Source organism: Tauraco erythrolophus, chromosome 20 (assembly GCF_009769465.1).
Source record: "Tauraco erythrolophus isolate bTauEry1 chromosome 20, bTauEry1.pri, whole genome shotgun sequence".
Taxonomy (NCBI): Eukaryota; Metazoa; Chordata; class Aves; order Musophagiformes; family Musophagidae; genus Tauraco; species Tauraco erythrolophus.
The window spans coordinates 307,733-330,169 of NC_141484.1; the positions used below are offsets into that span (position 1 = coordinate 307,733).

General features: G+C 58.2%; 3 protein-coding genes across 7 annotated transcripts; all 3 read left to right on the forward strand.

Annotated features, from left to right (window-relative positions):
• Positions 1–983: 983 nt before the first annotated feature.
• On the forward strand, positions 984–4,143 carry PYCR1 (pyrroline-5-carboxylate reductase 1). Its single transcript, XM_086623957.1, has 7 exons — positions 984–1,050; positions 1,127–1,197; positions 1,304–1,483; positions 2,157–2,378; positions 2,881–2,973; positions 3,381–3,544; positions 3,645–4,143. Exons 1-7 carry the CDS (start codon positions 984–986, stop codon positions 3,802–3,804), a joined length of 957 nt encoding a protein of 318 aa, XP_086480083.1. The 3' UTR covers positions 3,805–4,143.
• Positions 4,144–7,739: 3,596 nt separating this feature from the next.
• MAFG (MAF bZIP transcription factor G) lies at positions 7,740–15,970 on the forward strand. 5 transcript variants are annotated; one of them, XR_015222734.1, is made up of 4 exons: positions 11,708–11,787; positions 11,944–12,005; positions 12,094–15,391; positions 15,524–15,970. XR_015222734.1 is itself a non-coding variant. In XM_086623939.1 (3 exons), the coding sequence occupies exons 2-3, from the start codon at positions 11,970–11,972 to the stop codon at positions 12,544–12,546; spliced, it is 489 nt and encodes a 162-aa protein (XP_086480065.1). In that variant the 5' UTR covers positions 7,740–7,775; positions 11,944–11,969; the 3' UTR covers positions 12,547–15,970. The 5 variants fall into 5 exon arrangements, 3 of the variants coding, with proteins under 3 accessions (XP_086480065.1, XP_086480066.1, XP_086480064.1); XR_015222733.1 differs by having other exon boundaries at positions 12,094–15,188; positions 15,338–15,970; XM_086623939.1 differs by lacking the exon at positions 11,708–11,787 and adding an exon at positions 7,740–7,775 and having other exon boundaries at positions 12,094–15,970.
• Positions 15,971–16,398: 428 nt separating this feature from the next.
• On the forward strand, positions 16,399–22,419 carry SIRT7 (sirtuin 7). Its single transcript, XM_086624349.1, has 10 exons — positions 16,399–16,494; positions 16,565–16,702; positions 17,203–17,307; positions 18,287–18,357; positions 18,454–18,526; positions 20,740–20,838; positions 21,298–21,534; positions 21,778–21,858; positions 22,020–22,126; positions 22,212–22,419. The coding sequence occupies exons 1-10, from the start codon at positions 16,399–16,401 to the stop codon at positions 22,417–22,419; spliced, it is 1,215 nt and encodes a 404-aa protein (XP_086480475.1).
• Positions 22,420–22,437: the final 18 nt, after the last annotated feature.

A 22,437-nucleotide genomic window follows, 5' to 3' on the forward strand; every position in this document is an offset into this window, starting at 1 on the left:
GCTTCATCCCGGGAACGGCCCCGCCGTCCTGCGTGGCGGCCGCGACACGCGCGGCGGGTGTCTGGGCTCGCGCTGACACGACCTGTCTGGCTACTGGGCCACGAGGGTCCATCCCAGTTCAAGCGTGGGAAAACCGGCTCCCGGCCGCGCACCTCCCCCCCGGCGGCGGGCGAGAGCAGCGGGAAGGGCAGGCACGGGGACCGAGCGCCCCTCTCGCGCCCGCTGCGCCCGGCCCCCGCGGGGGCTCGCCCGTGCCCAGAGGGGCCGCCCGCTCCTCCGGGCCGCGCTCGGCTCCGCGGAGTCCGCTGAGGGCGGCGCCACCCCGGGAGCGCCCGGGACGCGGCCGGGGCGGGCCGGAGCGCAGGGCTGCCCGCCCGGGACGCTGCCGGCGGGGCGGCCCCGAGGGAAGAGGCGGCGGCCGCCGCCGCGCGCACCGCGAGCCCCTCCCGCTCGGTCACGGGCCCGCCCCGCGGCGGCGGGCGGCCTCGCGCGGCACGCGGCGGGCCCGAAGCTTCCAGAAGGGCGCGCGCCGCCGGCCCGCGGCCGCGGCGGGACAACAGCACCGCCTGGCGGCCGGGCCGGCTCGGTGCGGCCCGGGCGCGACCGCCGGGCCCCAGCGGCCCCCGCAGGCGGCGAATGATGCAACACCCGGCGCCGGTTGCCCCAATCGCTGGCGAGGGCCGCGCCGGTGGCTCCGCCTCCCTCGTCCCTGAGTGGCGGAGGGCCGGCGCGGCCCCGCCCTGCCCCCCGCCGATTTGCTGCGCGCCGGCGCCCCGCCCCGCTGCCACGCGGCGCCGCCTTCCTGTGCGGTGCGCGGCCACGTGGAAGGCGGCGCGGCTGCAGGCGGGCTCCGGCGGGGCTGTGCCGCTCCGCACCGCTCCGCACCGCTCCGTTCCGCACCGCACCGCTCCCTGCGCTCCGCTCCCTGCGCTCCGCACCGCTCCGCTCCGCACCGCTCCCTGCGCTCCGCACCGCTCCGCACCATGAGCGTGGGGTTCATCGGCGCCGGGCAGCTGGCCTTCGCCCTGGCCAGGGGCTTCACGGCGGCAGGTGGGAGCGGGCGCGGGGGGCGGGCGGGCCGCGCCGAGCCGCGCCGCGTGGGCTGACGCGCCGGTGCCGTTCGCAGGGGTCTTGGCCGCACACAAGATCACGGCGAGCTCTCCAGACACCGACCTGCCCACCGTGAGCGGGCTGCGGGTGAGTGCGGGCGGCGCGGGGCGGGCAGCGGGGCTCCCCCCGGCGGGGCTCCCCCCGGCGGGCCGACCCGGGCGACAGCGGTCCCGTCTGTCCCCAACCGCTGCAGAAAATCGGCGTGAACTTCACGGTGAGCAACAAGGAGACGGTGAAGAGCAGCGATGTGCTCTTCCTGGCCGTGAAGCCCCCCATCATCCCCTTCATCCTGGAGGAGGTGGGCCCCGATATCGAGCCCCGCCACATCGTGGTCTCCTGCGCGGCCGGCGTCACCATTAGCTCCATCGAGAAGGTGAGGGGCGGTGGGACTGGGGGGCCCGGCGGGGGCGGCCGTGGCGGACACCCGGGTCTGGGAGGCGGCTGCCGTGGGGCAGGACCGTGCCGGAGCCGCTCCCGCTCCTCCGGCCCCCCAGGAGCTGAGGTGGGGGCCTGCGGTCACTTGTGCTCTCCAGGGCTGAATTGGCGCTGCAGCCAGCTGGGTGCTGTGTGTCACCTCTGCCCGTTTTATCAGAAGCAGCTGTGAGGGTCTTTGTGCCGGCTCTTTTGTTACCTGAGGTGCTGTCAGATCTTTTTTCTCTCAACAGAGGTGGGTCATCCCTGAATTTCTGCAGACTTTGTGCTAGGTGTCTGCGGGAGCTGTTTTGGAGACTCGTGATTTGATGTGGGAATGAGGAGTTCAGGGTGTTGTTTCCAATAGCAGCTCTGCTGAGCTTCCTATTTGCTGGTACTACTAAAGACTTCACATTTAAGTTTTGGCTACTTTGCCTCAAAGCAGAGAATTTGGAATCATAGAATCGTAGAATACAGGAGTCTCCCTTTTCCCTCTGCTTGTGTTGTTCCCACCCCTGAGGAGTCCCTTCCTAGACAGCCTATTTTGTATGCCAAATATGCACTAAAGCTCGTTTTTCTCCTTTCTTTCTTTCTTTCTTTCTTTCTTTCTGTCTCCAATAATTTTCTGCCCTAAGAAACTCTCTACCTTCTGCCCCACACCAAAAGTGATCAGGTGCATGACCAACACCCCTGTGATTGTCCGGGAAGGTGCTACAGTCTATGCCACTGGGACTCATGCGGATGTGGAGGATGGAAAGCTCCTGGAACAACTGATGGCCAGCGTGGGCTTCTGCACCGAAGTGGAAGAGGACCTGATAGATGCTGTAACGGGGCTCAGTGGCAGTGGCCCTGCCTATGTATGTACCACTTCCTCAACTTGTGACAGTCTCGGGGAGAGCAGTGGGCTTTGCATGTGGTGAAACCCTGTGCAACTTCAGTTTGTCATTTCTTGGTTTTGTCACTGCTTATATTCGCCATGGGACATGTAATCCAGGTATCCAGTTTATAACTGGTTTCAGTCAACAACAAAAGTCCATTACCAGTCGGATAAGTCTGAAGTCCATAACCAACCTGCAGTGTCCACATGTCCATATTGCAAAATGTGGGCCTGTAGTAAGTGTGACCCAGAAGCTGAATTTCTCCCATTCTTCCGACTCCTGAGCTGGAACCGGAGGGAAGGAACCCTGGCATGGCACCTGTGCAGTAAAGGGGGAGGCGCAGTAAAGGGGGAGGCCTTTGTCATATCTGTAAGCGACAGGACTCACAGTGTGATCCTGGAGCCCTGGATTTTCTCTTCCCTGAGAATATCAGTCTTGGAGTAGAGATTTTCAGTCACCTTCTTCCTCTGTCTGGTCTCAGGCATTCACTGCCCTGGATGCTTTGGCGGATGGGGGAGTGAAAATGGGACTTCCCCGCAGACTGGCCGTTCGACTTGGAGCACAGGCTTTGCTGGTCAGTATTTCCTCCTCCAGAACACATTTGAGTCTGCGCCTGCTCTGTGCAGAGTATTCTGCACGTCATGGTTTGAAATTCTCTTGGTCCTTTTACTGAATCTGCTTTAAAAACCATGTTTGGTTTGACCGCACACAGGTTCCCGGTGAGGGGACGTAGGCAGTGTCCGCAGCAATCTGCTGGCGCTGATGGTGATGTGGGACGTGGGGCCTGGGGAACCGTGACTCCTCTGCAGGCTTTTTCAGCTCTGAAAAGTGTTTTGGCAGCCTGCTAATGTCTCTTGGGCAGGAGCCCAGTTTTGCCCACTGTGAGTGTTAGGTGCCACTCTGTGCAGTGGAGAACAGGAGTGTTTGACAGTCGGTTCCTCAGTCAAAGCTCTGGTGGCTGCTTTCTCTTCCTCGCTACAGGGTGCTGCTAAAATGCTGTTAGAATCTGAGCAGCATCCTGGTCAGCTGAAGGACAACGTCTGCTCGCCCGGAGGAGCCACCATCCATGCCTTGCACTTCCTAGAGAGCGGTGGCTTTCGTTCACTCCTGATCAATGCTGTGGAGGCTTCCTGCATCCGGACAAGGTGGGTGTCTAGGAAGTCCTAAAGAGCCTGCAAAACTTGCCCCCCATACTCCCTGTCCCTTCCTTTTGCTATGTCTTTCTCTCCCACCATCTCATTGCAGGGAGCTGCAGCATATGGCAGACCAAGAGAAGATCTCTCTAGCAGCCATAAAGAAGACTTTGTTGGATAAAGTGAAGCTGGAGTCTCCTTCTCTGTCAGTGGCATCTGCCGGCAAAGTCAGTCTGTTCACCAGTAAGAGCCCCAGCAGCAAGAAGAACTGACCAGACTGCTGTAGTCTGGCTGTGCTGAACATCAGTCTCCTCCGTGCGCTTTCTTTTTCGTCTAAGGAAAAACGTTCACTCTGAATGTTGGTGTCCCCCATACCCGGCTCTTGGCTTGCAGCAGCTGTGAGGCAGGGCAACGCTGTAGAAGAGTGTCTTTAACCTGTAGTGGGGTTGGTGCAAACTGGCCCTGGTATTTCTGTTCTCTGTTGGGCAGGGGTGATACTATCATCAGAGCTTCACCAAGGGCGTAATTTGTCCAGAAGCCTTGGATACTTCCAGGACTCAGGCAGTGTTTGTGGTTTCCCATGCAGAAATGTTTTTTTAAGAGGATTTTTAAAGGGGTTTCAGAATGCCTTTTGGTCTCAAAGGCTTGAACCAGGCCTGGATCCTTCTTGCCCCAGCTTGTGTGTGCTGTCAGAGCTTGTGTCTTGTTGCTGTCTTTATTAGCTGGAGCAGATGCTGTCACACAAATGCAGTGCTGCACACGACGTTAGAGGCTGGGCCCTAAAGCACCTCTCAGAAGGGACCAAAGTGCTCCTGCACCATCTCTTGTCTACTTTGACTTTGAGAGACAGATGGTGTGAACCTCTGGACCACACTCTCTCTTTCTGCCAGCTGCCCCTTCTCTCTGCTCTGTCCAGTTTGGGGAACTGTGGACTGCTGTCACTGTCCATCCTTCACCGCTCGCCTGGCTTGGGTGGTTGGGCAGGTGGAGGGGTAGCGAGTGCTTCTTTTTCCCTCTGACACCTCTTCATGCTCCTCAATGGCAGAATCTGCTGCCACATGCCCATGGATAGTTTTCAGTGCCACTGTGCTCCCTGATGCTCTCCTTCCTCTTTGCACGGCTCCTGGGGCAGCTGGGAGCAGAGCTGAAGTTAAGGACAACCTCCAGAGAAAGCTGCCTTCTGTACTCTTCTCTTCCACTCAAGCAGGGTTTTGTACCCAGGCGCTGAGCTACTGAGTGGCAGCAGGACTCTCCCCTAGCACCTTTCCTTGCATCAGGCTGTACCTCCTTGGACTGCAGAGTTGATGCCTGTTGGCAGTGGCTGCTCTGCCTCGGCTTGTGCAGTCCAGCTTTGTTGTGGTGGGCTGTTTGTCCCTTCCAGACAGCATTTCTCCCAGCAGAGCCCCTGGGCTGGTGAAATCCAGCACAGCGTCTCTCAGTGTCACCTTATGGTGGACACAGTTATGTCTCTGGTGTTTCTAGACCGTTTATTTTTTTCTTCCTGTTTCATTGAAGGTGTTGCACTGCTAATGGCCAGAAGGAGAGAACACCTAGAAAAAAGTTCAGGGCTGCTTCATGCAGGTGCATTCCTAGTTCTTTAGAATACAGGACTAAAGGGAAACACTCAGTCATCTGGTCTGCCTGTGGCTCAGGTCTTGTCCTGTCTCACCTGGCTTGTCCTGCATGAGACCCAGGAGGAACGTCAGTCCCTGCTTGACACAGAGGGGTTCAGGGGGCACTTGAGAACGCCTGATGCCTGTTCAACAAGGATTTGCTTGGTGAAACACATCCAGGTCACTACACTTTTGCAGAGGAGGAAGACCCTTGCTGTTCCGGTCTGGAGAATTTCCCAAGTCAGACTCAAATTTATGAGCAAGAAACAGCAGACAAGTGTGGGGTCTAGGAGCAGTGGTCCCTTCTGCCCCTGAAACTCCGGTATTTGTGAGGGAAGGAATCTGGCCAGGGCTGTGGTAGCAGCAAGCAGAGAGGGTGGCCCTGGTCAACCCTTCCTGGTGGCCGGCACAGCCCCGAGCATGAGGCCAGGTGTGAGCAGGGCAACACTGCACCTTGCTGCCCTGGGCCCATTGTGGAAAAGGATGAATGAGGGTTGTAGAGAAAGGGCAGGAGGGATCAATGCTCTGATCAGACAGAAGGTGCATCACAGCCCGTTGTCTAGAAGGATGGTTAACCTTCAGACACAGTCTTGGTAGCCAGCCCCAGAACAGCAGCAAAGAGAAGATTGCATCTACTGCTTTCTGTGACTTCTTTACAGCCCTGCGTGCCTTCCTTGCCTCTATTGTGCCAGACCTTGAGTCCTGTCCCAAGACAGAAAACTGCATGGAGTATGCCAGCTGCCCGTACCACTTTTACGGGGCTGCAGTGGGAGCAACGGGCTGCAGGGGATGGAATGGATTTGGGTGTTCACTGTCCTGCTGTGTTCTGCCTTGGGGTATACTGCGGGAGTGCTGGTAAAAGGAGGACGTTTAAGATGGGCTTATTGTCTCCTGAGGAATCCTGGACCTGCAGGTAATGCAGAAAAGCATTTCAGTATTGATGCAGAGGCTGCCGTAGATGCTAGTAGTGTTAAAGCATTTTTAGCGTTAGGCCTTCAGCTGGTAGCAGGGTATGACTCTATAGGCATGACAGTTATTCCTCTTCCCTCTATGTAATAAACTTCCCTGACAGAGACCTGTGGCTCATCCTGGCTGTTCAGACTGGGTGTATCTTTTGCCTCACAGTGGCCATTGACTCCTTGCTACCCGCAGCAAGTGTGCTTGAGGTGTGCTGCAAACCTGTCTTTGATGATGGTTTGTCTGAGTGTGGGACTGGGAAGTGTATTAACCTGGTTTTCCTTGTCACCCAGGCTTCCTGAGCAACAACACAAAAGATATTCTAGTTTTGAGAGATACAAAGAGAAGGGAAGGAGGAAAGCCTGAGTATCCTGACCCTTTAGGCTTTATAGTGGTTCTGCCACTGCATATAAGATTCCATGAGAGGCAAATGGGTGCCGTGTGTTCCTCCATGTCCCCACTCAGAAGCTGTGAATATCCTGTGCAGCCAGGCCGAGCTGGAAGTCAGATGGCTTAAGTCCTGGCTGATGCAAAATGAAAAGGAGCATGGCAGAAAGAGATTCCGCTTGGCTGATAAAGTGCAGTGCAGAATAAAAGGACAGCTGAGCTTGAGCCCCTCCACAGGGAGTCTTAGACTGCTCCAACATACCTGCAGAGAGGCAGATCTGTGCATGAACTTCGTAGATGTGTGTAGACCTGTTCTGAGCTGGCTGCCACAGCAGGTGGAAAACCTGGTATGTCAAGGGCTACAGAAGAGCTCTACAGGACTCGAGTTCACGTCCCCTGCATGCACAGCAGAGAACAGCAGTGCTCCTGCTCAATGCTCAGGGCCCAGACTTTTCCTCCTAAGGAGCATGCTTTCTCCGTGATGTTGCCTTAACTCCTGTATGCCCAGTTTCATTGCTGCACCTTCCACTTGTCACTCATCCTTCTCTGCTGTACTCATCAGCCCTGCTTTGCTTGTAGCAATACAGTGGGCACCAGTATTCCTGTTATGGACCCACAGTTCCAGCAGAACAGGTGGAAAGCTGGAGCAAGCCAGGCATGATCTGGGAGAGCAGCATTTCGTGGCGGAAGAGCCAGCCCTGGTTTCAGCGCTCTTCGGCCCTGTCAGCAGCGCCTGCAAGAGCTGCTGCGAAGCCCTCGTTAGGGGCCTTTCAAGTCAGCGTTTCGGTGGGCAGCCGGCTGCTCCCCCGTGCGGCTCCAGCAGCCCCGAGAGGCCGTGGGTGCCGCGAGGCGGAGCTGAACGGGAGCGGGGGGCCCGTCGGAGGGGCGGGCTGCCTGTGCGGCGGGCGGGCGGGCTCCGCGCTGGAGCCGAGCGAGGACGCGGGACGGGGGGAACCCGCAGCAGCGCGGCACCCGCCGCTCGGGCTGCGCGGCGGTTCCGCGCGGGACGAGCGAGGCGGCACCGGGCGGGCTCCGCGCCAGCCGGTGCGGGGCGCGCCCCGGCCCCGCCCCCCCGCCCCTTCCAGGCGCCGCCTCCGGCGGAACCGCGCGGCCGCCTTAAGGCGCGGGGCGGTTGCGCCGGGCGCTTCATGAATGGAGCCACGTGATCCAAACATCACGTGACGCGTCCGTGAGCGGCGGCGGCGGCGGCGGCTCGTGGCGTCCCGGTTCCTCCCAGCGCGGCCTCCCCGCCCGGCCCGGCCCGGCCCCGGCGGCTCCGTGAGGAGGTGAGCGCCACCGGCGCGGGCTGCAGCGGCGGGCGCTGGCGGGCGCGGCCCGGGCGGCGGGCGCGGCCCTGGCATCGGGTGGGGCGGGGCGGGGCGGCGCGCCGGTCGGTCGGTCTCCGGGGGCGGGCCGGGGCGGGGCGGGCACAGCGGGCCCGGGATGGCGGCCGGGGCCGCCACGGGCGCGGGTCGGTGGGTGCCGCGCGGGGCCGCCGCCGCTGACTCGCGGCAGGGATTCCGGGGCCGCGGCCGCCCCGGCGCCGCCCGCCCCCGTCCCGCGCCCCGCCCGGGCCCCTGTCCCGAGGCCGAGCAACAGGTGCAAAGGGCCGCCGGTCTGGGGCCCGTCCCCGCCGCCGCCTCCCGGGGCCACCAGCGGGGACGTCCCGCCCCTCCTGGCCGCCCTGCTGACCGGCTGTCGCCGGGCCTGCCCCTCCCGGGGCTCGGCACCCTCCAGGCGCCCGCCGCGGCCTGACCGCAGCGGGTCCCCGAGCCGCCGCTCCCGCGAGGGGCGGATGCGCTGCCGCGGGCGGGTGCGAGGGCCCGTCCGGGGCGACTCCTGAGGAGTCTCCTCGCCCCGCGGGCTTTCCTGCTCCGAGATCGCCCTCCTGGCGCCAGGAGGCGAAGGTTGGAGCGGGTGGCGAGCCGGGAGGGTCTCGCGTGCTACCGGGGCTCGTTTCCTCGTGCGGGCGGGACGGCCGCGCTTCCCCGCTGCCGGCCCCGCACCGCCCGGCGCGGCTGGTGCCGCCCGGGGCAGAGGTGGTAGCCGGGCGGCCGCCCCTGCGCGGTTCGGGCCCGTGGACCTGCCAGCCCGCCGAGCGCCCGGTCCCCGGTGGGAGCCGTCGGGGTCTGCTCAGCGCTGCAGCGTCCTCGGAGCGGAGCTGAGCGGATCCGCTCCGGTGGGAACGAGAGTAGGCTGCAGCGCCTGGCCGGCACGGAGCGTCTGCGTGCGGCGGGTCGCGCTGTCCGGAGCGGGGGACGTCTCCGCCTGCCCAGAGTACGTGACGTTTGAGCCGCACGGTCAGCGGGAGGCTGGCAGGGCTCTCCAAGAGCCAGCGCCTTCCTTTATCTGTGCGAGCACAGTTAAAAGCGGCTGGGTGGGCAGCTTCGTGGAGGGGAGAATTGCTGTCGGAGTGCCCTGGGTTGGATGTGAGCTCATCCTGGACTCCCAAGGCAGAGCGGGGTGGCACAGGAGAGGCACTGTCCTGTCTTCATAGGTAACTGGGGCAGTCACACGATTTATCTGGATTTCTGGGAGCGCTGTGTGAGCTAATTCGCAAGAAATCAAGCAAACAGTATGAAATCCACACTGGGAGAGAGTTCTTGTGTGGCATGCTCGGCCGCTGCCAGCAAACCACACTCCTCTGCCGGCCCGGTGCTGCGGAACCTGTTGTGGAGCACAGCCCCTTCTTCTGCCTCCCTGTCCCTACAGACGGGCCTCCTCCTCTCCCTCCCTCCCAGTGCCGTCGCCAGGCCAGCCTGCGCTGGAACGGGTGACGTCACCGTGTTTACACGGGGCTCATGGCACAGTTCTGCGATCAGGAATGTGGAGAATGGGGCCTGTGTTGAATCATGCGCGGTGCTGTCAGCTCGCTTGTGCTGCCTTTGAGCTGAGGAGAGAATTGGCTGCGCTTGTGCTGAGTTCAGGCCTTTTGAGCTCTGGGGAAATGTGTTGAGGCTGCATTTTCTTCATTGCAGTCATCGCATTGGCACTTTTCAGTGTGATCCTTCTTCAGGAAGCTATCAAAAGCTGAGCGATCAGCAGTCTGGACAGTTAGGCCAAGTTTGGTCTCTGTCTTGGTGCCACTTCTCTGGATGTCCTCTGATCCTTCAAACGGGGCTTAAAAAATAGCCGACAGCTAGTCTCCAGGTTGTTCTTCCCTTTCTACTGACTGCCTCGTGTGTTGCTGCGTCTCATTTTTATCCCCTTGAGAAGGGGGATAAGGAGAGGTGGGATTACCAGGTGCTTTTGGGGCTGGTCCTGTTACAGCTTTGATGGCTGTTGTGGGAGGCGTCTGCCTGAGGAGGTTGGGTGAGAATGCTTGACTCTCAAAGTTCAAGAAGAGTTAAATTGCTGTTGTCAGGGACTTGGACCGGCCCCTTCTCTTGTCTGCTGATAGCTCTCTTGCCCCCATCTCGGCTTTGGCAGAAGTCATAGTCGCTGCCTTCGCAGGGTGCGGACTGTGCGAGCCGCCCTGCAGGTTCCCCAGTCTGCCCCATGGAGCTCCCGGCTTGGTGTAGCACGTTTGTTGCCTCGTTTGTTTTATTTCAGCTCTGATGTAATGAAGGAAGCTTGAGTGCTTGCCAGGCAGCTGGAAATTTTTTAGTGCCACAAGGCAAACAGATTTCTGTCGTCCCACTGACCGTACCTGTCCTTGACTCCCTACACTCACGAGAGGACGGTGCAGAGGTGCTGCAGGGCTGGCATCATTGGTCTCCCCAGCTACTCCCTTCCTTCTCCCCTTTCCCGGCAGCCCTGTTGTTTGCCAAGCAGGAACAGAGGAAAGAAACACAACAGTACGGGAAAGAGTGAAGAATTGATTTTTGTGAAGCAGTTGCTTGTGTGCTGTCTGTCCTGTGTTCGCCTGCTTCATTGCAGCCACCGTCTTTGGGCAGCAAAGTGACCCTTTCTACACCAGCACTGTCAGGTTGTAGCAGACATCTCACTGGAAGGAGCATTGTCCTCTGGGTGTAAATAGCCTACCTCCTGGCTTTGGGAATGTCTTTGCTGGTGTCCTGGGGCATGCTGACCCTGTTCACCTCTAATCGGTGGTAGTGCATTGTGGGGGAGCGTGCGCCACAGCTGCTGGAGGAGCATAAACTCGTATTTGCTGACTTGTGCACCTGATTCTTGGCTATAACTGTGTGTCAGTGTCTCTTCCATTTAGCAAAGCAGCAGCAAACAAAATTGCTGTGGACTGTTTGGCACCGGAGAGATGAAAGGTGGAGGTGCTTGTAGGCTGCGCTTGCGTAGGAACGCTTGCCTTGCTTAAGGAGGTGTGCAGATCCTGGCTGTCCAGGAGTGTCTGAGCGTATTAATTCGTTGTGCAGTGTAGTAGCACTCTGAAGGAAAGCCTCAAGGGGAGGAGGTGTGTAGGGACAGAAACAGGAGCTTGGGTCACTGTGAAAACAGGCGTGGGAATTGCTTTTACCAGTTTCGAAGTTCTGTCTTCCATGACAGTGAAGGAGTCTGCTCTCCTCTGGTTTTGGCTGCCCTTAATCTTTGTTTTCTCACGAGCATACCTTGGCTCTGAAGATAAGGGAGGGAGAAGGTGGTTCTGGGCCCTGGCATTGCCAGGGACCGGTAGGGACTTTCTCCCAGCTGGGGTCACCGGGAGAGGCGAAGGCTGGTGAAGCATCAGCCCATATTTGCGATGGGATTCCAGTGTGCCCAGATGCTTCCTTGTGCTGCAGTATCAGGTTGTCCTTCTGTTCCTTGGGAAGGATTGGGTGCAGAACTTTGGCTTGAACCTGGATGTGCTGGCTTTCCTGGGAAGCAGAAAAAGTTCGAGAGATGTGAGCGCAGCAGTGGTGTTCTCCCATCCCGCAGGACGCCCAGCGATGCGTGCTGTGGAGGCAAAGGCTTCCCCTGCGCTCCTTGCCCAGGGCCACGTGTTCTCGAACCGCGCCAGTTGTGTCCTTGGGAGCACCCAGAGTCTAGTAGGACTCTTGTCCTGGGGAGTTTCTGGGCTGTGCTTGGGCACCTGTTGGAGAGGGCATGTTGGAGTGACTGGCTGCCTGGCTCTGCTTGGGAGGCACAAGGATGAGGCTGGGAGCAAGAGGCACAGAGCGCCAGCTTGCTGAGTCAGCGTGACTGGCCCGGAGCAGCCGCGCTCTGGACCCAGCCTGCTGCCTGCCAGGCTATTTTTAAAAATGTGGCTTCCACGTATTCTGACTCCTCCTAGTTTTTCAATTTCCCCCGCCCCAAGCGAAAAAAAAAAGCATTGCCACAAAGTCTCTGTGGGAGTAGGGGTGTGTAAAGGCAGCAGCTTCTGCTCAGGGACAGAATCTGCTGCTTGTGAGTCCGTCTCAGTTGGGTGCTTGTCGCGTGCCACCTGGGGAGGGTGGAGTGGGATGTGCAGGAGCACGGGACGTTGCTGCTGGACCGTGCCACAGGAGTGTCGCAGGCTCTGCTGCATGCCGGGGGGCTGACCTGACCTTCCTTCCCTTCCAGAACCTGATTGACAAGGCTGTCGTGTTATGACGACCCCCAACAAAGGAAGCAAGGCCTTGAAGGTGAGAGGCAGGTAGAGGAAAGGGAAGTGGGTGGTAGGTGCAGGCACCCGCTCCAGCTTACATGAGTGCGTGCTGCCTTCTCTTCCAGGTGAAGCGAGAGCCAGGCGAGAATGGGACCAGCTTGACAGACGAGGAGCTGGTGACCATGTCTGTGCGGGAGCTGAACCAGCATCTACGGGGCCTGTCGAAGGAGGAGATCATCCAGCTGAAGCAGCGTCGGCGTACGCTGAAGAACCGGGGCTACGCAGCCAGCTGCAGAGTTAAGCGTGTTACCCAGAAGGAGGAACTGGAGAAGCAGAAGGCAGAGCTGCAGCAAGAAGTGGAGAAGCTGGCCTCCGAGAACGCCAGCATGAAAATGGAACTCGATGCTCTCCGCTCCAAATACGAGGCTCTCCAGAACTTCGCCAGAACCGTGGCTCGAAGCCCCGTGACCCCTGCGCGGGGGCCTCTCACCTCCAGTATGGGGCCCCTCGTCCCTGGCAAGGTCGCTGCTACCAGTGTCATCACAATAGTGAAATCCAAAACGGACGCCCGGTCTTAGTGAAGCGCGTGTTGCCTGAGCTTGTCTGTGCAGGGCAATTAGGCACAAAACCAGCCTGGAATCCCCAAAGCACAAACCCTCCCCGCATGGGTCTGGGTTCCTTCTGCTTGGCCCAGGACTGGCCTGCTGATCACTCCAGTTTTGTTTTGTTGTGTCCAGATTGGTATGAGCAGTGGTGATGCGTCCCTTGTCCTGTGCAGACAGAGCCTCCCACCCAGCAGTCTGTAGCCCTGGGGCGCCCTCGGGACAGACTGCGAGATCTTGGTTTTCTGGCCAAAGAAAGCCTGCGCAGTGTGGCCGATGGCAGGGCGACGGAAGGGCTTGGGGAAGGTCCGGAGGGGGGCTTTCTTCCTGGGGGTCGGGAACCCTAATTTTCGGTCGTTTCCAAAGGCTTTGTTTCATTGCTCTTCCAGGTGGTGCATCGCGGCGCCCGACTGCCAGGTGCCTGATCCTGCTGCTTTTGTCTCATTCGGTACCCGTAGTTGCAGTTGGGGTGTTCTGTGTAATAGGTTTTTATTCCTTTCTAGGTGTGCCTCCGTGCCCCAGCAGTGGGTTTCCTGCAGACGTCTGTTGCGTTAGCTGTGTGAACTAGCAGTGGTGGGAAGGAAGATGCTGTCGTGCCCCGCTGCCTCTGCCCCCGCGGTGGGGACGGAGCTGGGACAGGGTCCCCGCAGAGGCCCGGCGCTCCGGGGGAGGGAGGGAAGGTACCGTGTTGACTGCAGGCCGGTTTTGTGCCTAATGTGTTGCACTGAACAAGACCAAAATCACTAGGTGTTCCCGTGTTTTGAGGGTATCAAGTGTCTCTGGTGTGACAGTTTACACAACTAGTTTATGTGGTTAAATAGCCCTTTATTTAAAGAGAGAAACATCATTTTAAGAGTTATTAAATTATCTAAGTTTAAAATTAAAATCAGACAGAAGAGAGAGCGTATTTATAGTCAGCTTTTTTATCCGAGAGGGCGAGAATATTTGACCATTTAAATGGGGAAATATTCTCAGAGACTTTGCTAGTTAAAAGTTAATAAATAAATAATTTTAAAGTTTCTCATGAACCTCCCGCAAACTGTTTGTGGCTCTGAGGTTAGTTTTTATAAAGAGTTATCAGACTTTATTTATAAAACTTAGAAAAAGACAAAAAAAGAGGCAAGTCCTGTTTGATATGTTTTTGCAGTTGTACCAAAAGTGACTTATTCTCGACCTTGCTGGCTTCCGTTGTGTCCCCTTGTGTTGCGCTCTCTGAGCTCCTGCGTGGAGCTGTGGTGTGGCGGCACCAGTGGCTGCCTTTGCCTTTGCCACGTGCCATCGTTTCGTGCTGCTGTCGTTTTCCCCAAGCTTGACCGAGAGATTGAGTCGGAATCTCTCCGAATTCTCCAGAAGGATTCTGGCACACAGGCAAAGGTGCTGCTGTCCTTGCAGGCAAAAAACGAATGGCTGGTGCAACTAAGTAGTGATGCCTGCCCAGAAAACGCTTCTCTGCAGAGACGTGCTGCAGGAGCACGGGCAGCTCCGGCCGCTGGCTGAGCAGCCAACACCAGGTAGCTCAGTTACCTGAGCGGGGAAAACATTCGTGCTTTCCTTCCTTCAGCAAAGCTGGTAGGGAAGTTACACAAGGGAGCATTGTCCAAGTTCAGGAGGAGACCTACGGGATTTAACTCTGGAATTGGATCCTGTGATTAGAACTTGTGTTGCTCTTGCAGCTCGTCTGACGAGAGGGGCAAGTCTGCCTGCCTTCTGGGCGGTGCAGGACCAGCGCGGGTCCTGAGTGTCTGCATTATTGCTCAAAATTAAGCTGTGGCATGGTTACTGTCTTTCCTGGTGCAGCTTCTGTCTGTGGGTGTTGGCAGAGTGCTTGGACTTACAGCTGTGTCACACAGCTGAGAAGCTATTTGTGGCCAGGCTCTACTTCCACAAACACTTTGATTCCCCCGAACCCTTCCCCAAAGATTTGATCTGATTACTGGGTTGTTTCAGAGAAGCAGGACGTGGGGGTGAAGTCCATGTGATCTCCTGGCTGATGAAAGTCTCCTGAGCAGAGGGGACAGACCAGGATGGCACAAGTGAAACCGCAGTTCTGCAGGGAGGTGCGGTTTGCCGTACTGGGTGGCTTTTGGTGACGTGTTTCTCATGCAGCTGAACCTGATACTGCTGTCCTCTGGGCTGAGGAGCAGGTAAACCCGATGAAAGTTGCAATGTCGCAGGAGAGGAGCAGATAGTTGGTGGGGATTTCCTGATGGAGGGGGAGATCAGCTTTGCACTGATTGATGGGGAGTTTAGGGAGAAGCTGCTTGGGATGCTTTTCCCAGTGAACTTCCTGAACGAGGAGTGGGTTAGAATGTCACCTCCAGGCTTCCCCCTCTCAGCCCTGGGCTTTCTATTTTCTGAGCTGAAGTGTCTGATGTGCTGCTTCCCAGCCGTTCACCGGATGGGTTACACACGGAGCAGCACGCAGCGCAGAGCTCTGGGCTCTAGCCTTTGTCTTCCAGCTGGTGACATGGTGCCTGGAAGAGGGGAGATGTTCCAAAACAGAGACCTCTGGTTGGCCTGGAGTGTCAGTCCCAACCCTGTGTCCCCTGGAGCCAGCCTGAGATTGAACTGGGCTAGACAGCCATTCTGAACCCAGCTGGAGGCCTGACCTCAGCAGGGTGAGCAGCCAAGGTTTTGTGTCTGGGGCTGGTTGGGAACTGGGCTCCAGGGGCTGGAGGCTGTGGTGTGAGGAGGTCCCCATCAACAGAGCAGGTGATGACGAGTAATCCTGCAGCCGTGGTGAACTTGCTTCCATTGTGCTCTGCAGCAAGGAATGGCTGAGTCCTTCCCTGCCTGCTGGGTGGCAGCTGTGCTGTTGCCGGTAAGAGGCTGCGCTGCTGAGAGACCGCGAGTCATGGAGGACAGGGAGAGCAGGTGGCCACGCTGGCACCACCAGATGTTAACACTGTCGTTCCTCCTCCCCTGCACTGTGCTCGCTGGCGTGTGGCCCCAGCCTGCTCCGAGGTGTTGGATGAGGACGCGTCGTGTGGGGGACAGCAGGAGCAAAGCCACGTCTGGAGGACGCCCGCGTGGTGAAGAAGCTCTGCGGGTGCTGGGCTGGATGTCGGTGGGGATGTGGTCCCCTTGGGAGTGCCGCTTTCCTGTGCTCGCGTGTTGGTTTTGGTTTTGTTTCAGTGAAGTGTTGGACCCCGAGTGATGTTTCTGCAGCGTCCGAGGAGTCTCCCGCCCCGCTCCGGGGGACCCGGTCCGGCGCCAGGCGACCTCTCTGCCATGTACAGCGTTCTGCAGTGTGACAGTTCGTGCTCGTCCGTTCGCTTTCCTGCTGTGAAGGGTGTCGTGTTTTCCTTCCCCCGTTCCCGGTGCCGTTACGCGGTGGCTGCGGGGTCCCTGTCCCCGCCCGCCCGCGGGGATTCGTGTATCGTGTGGTGAATCGTGTCAAGTCACTCCCGCCTCGGCGGGCGCTGCCGGCGGGCGGCGGGCCCTGTCCTGGCCCCGGGCCGTCGCTGCGCCGCTGCCCGCCCGGGCTGGGGGGTGTCCCGGGGGGGTTCCCGGCGGGCTCGGCCCGGGGCTCCGGGCGCCGTGCGGGGCGGGCGGCCGTATTTATTGCTAAGTTATTGCGCGGGGCGGCGGCCGGGCGGCCGTATTTATTGCTGTACATAGTGCCCGCCCGCGGCCGCCGCCGCTTTGTACGTGACAATAAAGCGCTTTCAAACAGCCGCCGCCTCGCGCTTCCTTGGGCGCGGTCCGCCGCGGCGCGGGGGGCGCTGCTGCTCGCGGGGCGGCGCCGCCGGAAGCGGCTGCGGGCGGCTGGCGGAAGCGGCGCTGCGGGGCGCCGCCCGGCAGCGGAAGCGGGGCGCTTCCGGGGCGATGGCGGCCGGCGGCAGCCTGAGCCGCGCGGAGCGGAAGGCGGCGGCGCGCGCCGAGATCCTTCGGCAGGAGGAGCAGCGGGACCGGCGGAGACAGGTACGGCGCGGCGCGGCCCGGCCCGGTCCGCTGTCGCGGGCCGCCGTGACCGCCCGCGTGTACCGGGCAGGTGTGCCGCATCTGGAAGAAGCCGCCGGCGGAGCGGAGCCCCGAGGAGTGCCAGGTGCTCGGCGAGAGCGAGGACATCGTCAGGGAGCTGGAGCGGCGCCGCAAGCGGCGCGAGCGGCTGCGCCGGCGGCTGGAGGAGGTGGGCGGCCGCGGAGCGCGGGCCGGGCCGGTGCGGGCGGCACCTCGCGTTCGGTGTTGGCGGGGAGCGGAGCCCCGCGCTCCGGGGGGGGAGGCCGCCGGGCTGGCTGCTGCGGGGGGGCTCCGGAGCAGCCGCAGGCCTCTGAGAAACGGCTGTGCCGCCGTACCGGGAGCGGCTGCGGCCTCGTGGAGTTCGTCTCCGTGTCAGTCTCGCTCCCCGCGGCTGCCAGCTGCGTGCGCTGCTTTGCACGCCCGCTTCGTGGGCGCGGCTCTGGGAGGATGGAGCTGCACGAGCTGCTATCCAGGAAGCTTTTTCCCTTGGTCTCCTGTGGACGACACCCACGTTCCTTTGTTTAGAAATCACTTCTGATCATGTTTGCATCACTTTTTCTGGCTGGGCTGGGCCCCTACGGAAACTTCCAGGGAGCTTCCCTGTTCCTTCTGATGCGGTGCTGTGCTGCCTCTCAGAAACATGCGAACTCACTCAGTTGTGTTTTCCAGGTATGTGACGAACCAGAGGAGCTAAAGAGAAAGGCCACTGAGCTGGCTGCTGCTGTCCGGAACGCCAAGCACCTTGTCATCTACACAGGAGCTGGAATCAGTACGGTAGGATTCTTTGGGGGTGAGTGGCTGGAGTTTTGGGAGCTCCTTCAGGAGTGCTGCTGTTTGGACTCTTTCTGTGGTTTCCAAATGACCGTGGGATGTGTGTTAGCGGTCTGGGACGCTGTGTGAGCACTGCTGCACTGCAGACCGTGACAGTGGTGTTTGCTAGTTTGCATCTCGGGGTTGTGTCTGCTGCCCAAGAGATTCCGAGGCTGCGTCGCTTCTGCGACCGTGTGAAGAACGTGCTCCTTAAATGAGAAGGTCGCTAGTCTTACCTCACTTCAATCTCTTCAACTACTTGTGGTGTAAAAACTAAAAACCAAGTTAGCTAATTAATGTTGCCTGCATTAGTGGGCAAGTGCTATTAGCTGGTGGTTATCAGTGCTTACAAATGGGAGTTACAAACAGTTGGTTTCAGTGGCCTCTTGGGACAGTGGAAATCTGATTCTGCCTCCTCTAATGCGATATATGTCACCTTTGTCTGAACTTTGAGTTGGGAACCTTGCTTTTCTTTCCCTTTCCCACAGTCTTTGCTGATGTGGAGCATGATTCTGGGCACGGTGTATGAGTGCTAATGTGGCAAGTGTTTTTGCGAAGGAATGCTGAGTGCGAGGTACTACAAGTCAGAGTCCAGTGAAAATAAGGCAAGGTTCAAGAATTGAGTTCTGTGTAGGGAAACGGGCAGTACTAAGGGGAAAAGAGAGTTCTGGAGGGATTTCATAATGGTAAAATTGGAGAAAATAAATCCTGGAGGTGAAAATACGAGAGCTGTAAGGTAGGAGGAGATGCTAGAGAGAGAGAAAATATACGACAATGTTTTCCTGTGGTTAGGGAACCACTGTGCTAGAAAACTAGGAGTGAATGAAGAAGCACGTGTGAATGAGGTGTATCTGTCCCGGGTGAGAGTGGGTTGATGCGTTTGTGGACAGGAAGCATTTGAACCTTCCCGTCAGGCCCCGCTTTTTCTCTCCCTGTAACACAGGCAGCTTCAATCCCAGACTACAGAGGCCCTAATGGCATATGGACGTTGCTGCAGAAGGGCAGGAGCATCAGGTAAGGAGACAAATTCTGAGCTGTGCAGCAGAAAGCTGATTCTGAAAGAGAGATTAATGGCAATTCCAACCTTTTTTTTTCTTTTTTAATTGTCAGAGCTACAGATCTGAGTGAGGCAGAGCCCACACTCACCCATATGAGCATTGCCTGCCTACACAAGCACAACCTGGTAAGGTATTTTTTCTGCACCTCACTTGGAATCATAGAATGGTTTGGGTTGGAAGGGACCTCAGAGATCATCGACTTGCAACCCCCCTGCCATGGGCAGGGACATCCTCCACTACACCAGGTTGCTCAAAGCCCCATCTAGCCTGGCCTTGGACACTTCCAGGGATGGGGCGGCCACAACTTCTCTGGGCAACCTGTTCTAGTGCCTCACCACCCTCAGAGGGAAGAATTTCTTCCTTAGATCTAATCTAAATCTCCCCTCATTCAGTTTAAAGCCATTGCCCCTTGTCCTATCACTACATGCCCTTGTAAAAAGTCCCTCTCCAGCTTTCCTGCAGGCCCCCTTTAAGTACTGGAAAGCTGCTATAAGATCTCCCCGGAGCCTTCTCTTCTCCAGGCTGAACAGCCCCAACTCTCTCAGCCTGTCTTCATAGCAGAGGTGTTCAAGCCCTCAGATCATCTCCGTGGCCTCCTCTGGACCTGCTCCAGCAGCTCCATGTCTTTCTTGTGCTGGGGACTCCAGAGCTGAACGCAGTATTCCAGGTGGGGTCTCACAAGAGCAGAGTAGAGGGGCAGAATCACCTCCCTTGACCTGCTGCCCACGCTGCTCTGGATGCAGCCCAGGACACGGTTGGCTTTCTGGGCTGCCAGCACACGTTGCCGGCTCATGTTGAGCTTCGCATCCACCAGCACTCCCAAGTCCTTCTCCTCAGGGCTTCTCTCAGTCCATCCTCTGCCCAGACTGTACTTGTGCTTGGCATTGCCCCAATCCACATGCAGGACCTTGCACTTGGCCTTGTTGAACTTCATGAGGTTCTCACAGGCCCACCTGTCCAGCCTGTCAAGGTCCCTCTGGATGGCATCCCTTCCCTCCAGCGTGTCCACAACACCACACAGCTTGGTGTCATCTGCAAACTTGCTGAGGGTGCACTCAATCCCACTGTCCATGTCACCAGCAAAGATGTTAAATAGCACTGGTCCCAGTACCGACCCCTGAGGAACACCACTCCTCACTGGCCTCCACTGGGACATTGAACCGTTGACCACAACTCTTTGAGTGCGACCATCCAGCCAATTCCTTATCCACCAAGTGGTCCATCCGTCAAATCCATGTCTCTCCAGTTTAGAGACAAGGATGTAGTGTGGGACAGTATCATATGCTTTGGACAAGTCCAGGTAGACGATGTCAATTGGTCTTCCCCGTCCATCAATGCTGTAACCTCATCATAGAAGGCACCAAATTAGTCCGGCAGGATTTGCCCTTAGTGAAGCCATGTTGGCTGTCACCAATCACCTCCACGTTTTCTATGTGCCTTAGCACAGTTGCCAGGAGGATTTGCTCCATGATCTTGCCGGGCACAGAGGTGAGACTGACTGGCTTGTAGTTCCCTGGGTTTTCTTTTTTTCCCTTTTTAAAGATGGAGGCTGTGTTTCCCCTTTTCCAGTCAGTGGGAACTTCACCAGACTGCCACAGCTTCTCAAATATGATGGATAGTGGCTTAGCAACTTCATCTGCCAGTTCCCTCAGGACCCGCGGATGCACCTCATCAGGTCCCATGGACTTGTCCACCTTCAGGTTCTTTAGATGGTCTCGAACCTGATCTTCTCCTACAGTGGGCGGTTCTTCATTCTCCCAGTCCCTGCCTTTGCCTTCTGGGACTTGGGCTGTGCAGCTGGAGCTCGTGCCGGTGAAGACTGAGGCAAAGAAGTCACTGAGAACCTCAGCCTTCTCCATATTCTGGGTAGCCAGGTCCCGCATTTCCTTCCAGAGGGGATCTATGTTTTCGCTTGTATTCCTCTGTCTAAGTATGATAAATAAAACCCAACAGGGGAAAAAAAGCTTTTCATGAGATTACTCTGCTTTCACTCAGGTGGCTACACATCTGTATAGGAAAAAGCATCTATGGTCGTGTCCAGCTGAGTCTTCGTTAGGCTACCTCCCCCCCGGGCTCCCCCATGGTTCTTTAACACCTTTTATTTGCCTGCTGGTGAGGCTGGTCTGGGGACCTGGCCACAAAGTCAGCCAGGCCTAGTAGAGCTCTGTTTAGCTGGAGGAGTGTTTTCATTTAGCTTTCATAACGGTCTGTTCTCCATGCTTTTCTTGTGTTAGTTCTGCTCTGATGTACAGCGCTGTTTGGTGCATATTGAGACGTGTGTCACCTGCATTTGAGTAACTCTGAGCGTGTTTTAGCTCAGTGGTTTATTCTCTTCAAGGTGCAGCATGTGGTGTCTCAAAACTGTGATGGGCTGCACCTGCGGAGTGGGTTACCCCGAGCAGCAATATCTGAGCTTCATGGAAACATGTACATAGAGGTGAGTGGCCAGAACAGGATAAAGTTACTGTCTAGTGGCCTCACAAGAAGATAACGTGGACTATTCATCACTCGCTCAAGGAGAGTTGGCACAAGGGCTAGCCTCTGCTTAGTTTTGTATCTTCAGGCGATCGGGATTGGGGTGAACTAGTTAGCAGGTACCAAAGCAAAGTGTTCTGTACAACTGTGTAGCCTTTTCTCTGAACTTGCTGGAGCCTTCGCTTCTGACTGCTCTGAAGTCCCTCCTATTGCATGGCCATCGGGCTCCCTGTAATTCCACTCACTAGTTGAGGTTTTCCAAACTTTTCCAAGTTAGCGTCTGATCCCTGGTGATAACTCCTGCTTCCAATTTATTGTCCCCCAAAAGTGTTTTTTCTTCTGGGAGAAATGGCTGGCTCATGACCTTTCACGCGCTAGATGCTAACGATGTAACTGCTTTTTTGCTTTTGTCCTGCACCAGGTCTGCACTTCCTGTACACCCAACAGAGAGTATGTGCGAGTATTTGATGTGACAGAGCGCACAGCCCTGCACAGGCATCACACTGGCAGGATGTGCCACAAGTGTGGGGCACAGTTGAGAGATACAATCGTCCACTTTGGGGAGAAGGGGACGTTGAGGCAGCCCCTGAACTGGGAAGCAGCAACAGAAGCTGCAAGCAAAGCAGATGTGATTCTTTGTCTGGGTTCCAGCTTAAAGGTAACTTTAGAGACTCGGTGAAGATTGTTAGCAGCATTCCCTCTTGGTGATACACCTTGGTGCTGAGCAGTCTCCTCCCAAACAGACAACTGTAAACTCTGGTGTCAGGATTCGCCCACCATCTGTGATAGTCTCTCTTCCTCCCTCTTTCCCCTCCTGGTAATACATTCCTTTTCCTCTCGCTGATACGGTTCACAGTCATGCGTGCCTTTGGCTGTGCTGATAATCTCTGTTTTGTGGCAGGTTTTGAAGAAATATCCGCGTCTGTGGTGCATGAGCAAGCCCCCCCCTCGCCGGCCGAAGCTGTATATCGTGAACCTGCAGGTGAGAGCCCTCGGCACCAGGTTCGAAGGGTTTGGGAAAAGCGGGTGCTGGCGCGGGGTGAGCCTGTGCGCTGAGGAGCCCCGGGGCCCCGGCGCAGGCGGGGCCCGGGCGGGAGCCCTGCGGGCCCGGGGGGGCCGCTGCAGCCGCTGTCGCTCCTGCAGTGGACCCCGAAGGACGACCTGGCCGCTCTGAAGCTGCACGGGCGCTGCGATGACGTCATGCGGCTGCTGATGGCGGAGCTGGGGCTGGAGATCCCGCGCTACGACCGGTGAGCGGCCCGGGGGCTGCGCCGCGGGGGTGGCCCGGACCGGGGCCTCCCGGCAGCCTCCGAACGCGCGCCCGTTTCTCCGCAGGGCGCGGGACCCCATCTTCGCGCTGGCCGAGCCGCTGCGCCCCGGGGAGGAAGGCACGCACTCGCGGAGGGCGCTGGTCCCGCCGCCGGGCGCCGAGCCGCCGCCGGGCGCCGCAGCGCCGCGGGAGGAGGAGCCGCCGCCCGCCCGCCCCGGCGGCTGGCTGGGCCGCGGCTGCGCCAAGGGCGCCCGGCGGAGGAAGAGCCACTGAGCGCGGGCGGGGGGCGGC

What these genes read in the sequence shown, in the direction of transcription:
- PYCR1 (XM_086623957.1), top strand. Translation starts at nt 984, where the DNA reads ATGAGCGTGGGGTTCATCGGCGCCGGGCAGCTGGCCTTCGCCCTGGCC. An exon ending in CCACCGTGAGCGGGCTGCGG is followed by an intron (nt 1,198 to 1,303) that starts GTGAGTGCGGGC and finishes CAACCGCTGCAG; the next exon opens with AAAATCGGCGTGAACTTCAC. An exon ending in GCTTCCTGCATCCGGACAAG is followed by an intron (nt 3,545 to 3,644) that starts GTGGGTGTCTAG and finishes ATCTCATTGCAG; the next exon opens with GGAGCTGCAGCATATGGCAG.
- MAFG (XM_086623939.1), top strand. Translation starts at nt 11,970, where the DNA reads ATGACGACCCCCAACAAAGGAAGCAAGGCCTTGAAG. An exon ending in AAGGAAGCAAGGCCTTGAAG is followed by an intron (nt 12,006 to 12,093) that starts GTGAGAGGCAGG and finishes CTTCTCTTCCAG; the next exon opens with GTGAAGCGAGAGCCAGGCGA.
- SIRT7 (XM_086624349.1), top strand. Translation starts at nt 16,399, where the DNA reads ATGGCGGCCGGCGGCAGCCTGAGCCGCGCGGAGCGGAAGGCGGCGGCG. An exon ending in AGCGGGACCGGCGGAGACAG is followed by an intron (nt 16,495 to 16,564) that starts GTACGGCGCGGC and finishes TGTACCGGGCAG; the next exon opens with GTGTGCCGCATCTGGAAGAA. An exon ending in GTCTGGGTTCCAGCTTAAAG is followed by an intron (nt 21,535 to 21,777) that starts GTAACTTTAGAG and finishes GTTTTGTGGCAG; the next exon opens with GTTTTGAAGAAATATCCGCG.